Raw genomic sequence first — 3,338 nt, 5'->3', positions numbered from 1 at the left:
GGACATGATATAAAATTTAGCCCGACTTATACTAATCTAATGAGACAAAATAGAAGTAGTGCTAGGGGTGTTCAAATTGAACTATGGTATCTGACTCCTCATAATGACCGTTAGCCGGTCATTATGACCGTTAGCGTCTTCAACAGTTGCTGGTCAAATAACAGTCCAACAACACTAATATCAGTAGGCCTAGCATACATTCTATTCCCGAAAGAATCTTAAGCAAAAACTGCCTTGACTTAATCGTACTAAACACGCATGATTAACTTAGCTGACCCTATGCTTTTCTGCCAGTACCAAACCTTCCTTAAACAAACACCCACGTTAGGCTAACTGACTGCGTGTTCCAAGTCCAACCTAGACATTCTATGACGTCACAGTGGTGAGAGAAAAAAGAAAAATCTTCAAAAAACTCAAAATCAATCCCACCTGAACTAAGAACTCCCTTTGGTCTAATAAAACACAGAATGTACTCGCGTACCACCTGGAAGACTGTCGCGTACCACTAGTGGTACGCGTACCACAGGTTGGGAACCACTGGACTAAGGCAACTATATATTGTCAAATATAGAAAACAAAACTAATGTAGGGTTAATTTATTGAGTTAAATCATCTAAAATGTTTTAATTGGGGCAATAAAACTAAATATATTTGCATTCTATTATTTTATACAAAGAAATTACTATTTAAATGATCATACACTACCATATGCTAGCTATATGCGTTTGTTGCATAGTGAATGGATGTATCTATTAATGTAACAATAAGTATATTAGCACTGTCTACAATTACAAGTGCATTCTATTAATTTATACAAAGAAACTACTACTTAAATGATCATACACTACATATATGTTAGCTATAATAAGTGTTTGTTGCACCATGAAGACTAAGTAATTAACACTGTCATTATAATTACAATCACACTAATGTGACATGCCACAGTACAGATGGGAGCTACAAGCATGCATGGTCTTACCCTTTAACAATCTTGTGCTCTCCGTACAAGAGCCTGAGTTTGACAAGCAAAATAACGGCGATGTTAGAAACAGATATGTTTACATATAAGATTTTACATAGCAAGGCACATTTGGGTGCGTGGTTATTTTTATTTATTGAGAATTGATACATTGTGTTATTACACCACATAGGGCAAGCAAAATAAGTAGGAATCATGATACCTGTGCTATGCTTCTTAATTGATCCCCCCGACATCTGAGACTTGGATGAGCTTCGAGTCTGGATAATAATTTAAAAAAATGATTTGGGTTTTTTAATTTAGTTAGGTAAAAAAAATAAAAACATTAGGATATGTTTTAAAACATTTTGAAAAAAGAAAAATATTGTTTATGGAATTTTTGTTTATAGTAAAAAACATTTCTATGATTTAGTAACAACGCCAAAGTTGTAACTTCATGTTCTAGCGTCAACTAGAACCTAGGGAATTACGTTTTTGGTTCACCATATTTTGGTGAAAAATAATAAAAACATATAAATCACAAGTTCTTTCAAATAAAATCATTCTTATAAAATTTTCACTTGCTGATTTAATTTAAAAATGTATGAGAAATATATTAATTTAACTTTCTACACACAAACACACAAACACACATGGCATGTTATTTCATTCAATATTTGGACAAGGAATAGCATGAAAGTAAATAAGCTCAGTAAAGTGAAATAACAAGAAAATACAAACAAGTTTTCAATCTCCTTAATTAACCACGTCATACTATAGCATGGTTAATGGCTTCAGTGATTAAATGCAGCAATGTACACACAATATTAGTTGTATGAATAAACTGTGTATTTCATGATGGGATAAAAGTATAATGAAGTATTTATATTGATGTGAGTGAAAGGGTTCATATTTATTAAGTTGGATGTTGAAATATGAAGTAGGTTTTTATTAAAAATGCGGTGAACAACCAAAATGCATTGTTTCCACAGGAATTTATATGAATGTCTTCTATACAAAAAGTAATGATATCGATTTTATAAAAATATATTTTGTTGTTACTACTATTAAACAAACTAATCAGAAAAAATAAGGAATTTTCCAGTAATCTATTTTTTATAGATTAATTTAAGGTGTTATACCTAAAACAGTGAAATAAATATTTATCTAACTCTCAAGCCAGACATAATATGAGTAATCCAAACAATCCACAAGAAGTCTAAAGTCCTTATTTATTTTATCTTATCTTAACACATTCTCCCAATCACCCCCCTATATAACCAGAAGTTGAATAAACTACATCCACTATACCTTGTGTCTATTATGTTTGTGCTTATGGTGTCTTCTGTGTCGAACATTGATTTTCCGTCGAATTAAAATCTCCTCCTCTTGCCTCTTCCTCGTCCCGTCATCTTCTAAGTTTCCACGGCGATAACGTGTCACTTCCTGCAAAAATATAAAATGTTTTTTGAAAAATAAAAAATGTGACTTAAAAAACAAAAAAGTAAATAATATCATAAAAAAACAAAAAAAAGTAAAAAATATAACTTTAAAGTTATGTTACATAATTTGTATATTAAGTTAATAACTTATGTAGGTTTACGAAAAAAAGCAAAAAAATCTCACTAAACTCCTGTAAACCTGTATTATGCAACTTTAAACAACGAAACAAATAGGTCAAATCTTTACCCTTGCTCTTGGTTTGTAAAGGTTTTGCTGCAGTAGATGATGGACATCGGCATCTTCCAATGTACGACCTGCACCGTTAGCTCTACCTTGTGCTTCCAATGCATGCATGTCGATGCATGTGTTTGTTAGACCTTGCTGTCTCCTGTAAACAACAGTTCCAAATGAAAACCGCAATAAATAGATTTACATAGTAGTACTGTGGGGTAATATGGATACCATTAGCACATAACATCCAATAATATTCAATCAGGTTTTTAACAATTAACGACGCTCTTTTACAGTCATAAGAATAGTCAGTATTAAAAAAAAACAGTTTAAAATGACAACCGAAAGATATGTATAAAGTACTTTGGCATAAGATGGATACCTTTAGCACATAATATCCCATATTTCAATTTGTATTTTTTTATCAATTAACAGCTTTTTTAAAGTCGTGAGGATAGTTATATAACTTTGTAAATCTTTGTTTAGTGCCAAATAGGACGTTAAAAGAGAAAGAAAACAGACTATATTACACTCACAACAGTAAGATATTCCCATAATATATCAGCATACTTACACAAGGTGGTTAAACGAAGCATGTGAATGAGATCTCCTCATCTCATAAGGTAGGAGGAGGTTAGCAAAAGTACCCGACGCAATTTCATTGCTGCTATTACCTAAAACACATTTCATGGCGTGTTGTTGTTAC

The 3,338-nt window shown here is 31.9% G+C and overlaps 1 protein-coding gene across 5 annotated transcripts in view; it reads right to left on the bottom strand.

The window, feature by feature from the left end:
* The window catches only part of LOC100177620 (sodium/hydrogen exchanger 3-like), a 15,331-nt gene that overhangs the window by 5,210 nt on the left and 6,783 nt on the right, over positions 1-3,338 (bottom strand). For 3 of the 5 annotated variants that reach the window (XM_018811226.2, XM_018811224.2, XM_018811227.2), the window contains exons 13-17: positions 3,207-3,306; positions 2,648-2,789; positions 2,270-2,404; positions 1,182-1,239; positions 980-1,012 (exon numbers count right to left, since the gene is read on the bottom strand). In XM_018811226.2, the coding sequence (XP_018666771.1) occupies positions 980-1,012; positions 1,182-1,239; positions 2,270-2,404; positions 2,648-2,789; positions 3,207-3,306 (468 nt within the window). The remainder of the gene's footprint in view (positions 1-979; positions 1,013-1,181; positions 1,240-2,269; positions 2,405-2,647; positions 2,790-3,206; positions 3,307-3,338) is intronic. The other 2 variants (XM_018811225.2, XM_018811228.2) reach the window with 1 other exon arrangement.

The sequence above is a fragment of the Ciona intestinalis genome, chromosome 3 (assembly GCF_000224145.3).
Source record: "Ciona intestinalis chromosome 3, KH, whole genome shotgun sequence".
Classification (NCBI taxonomy): Eukaryota; Metazoa; Chordata; class Ascidiacea; order Phlebobranchia; family Cionidae; genus Ciona; species Ciona intestinalis.
This window is presented reverse-complemented; position numbering and strand designations above follow the sequence as displayed.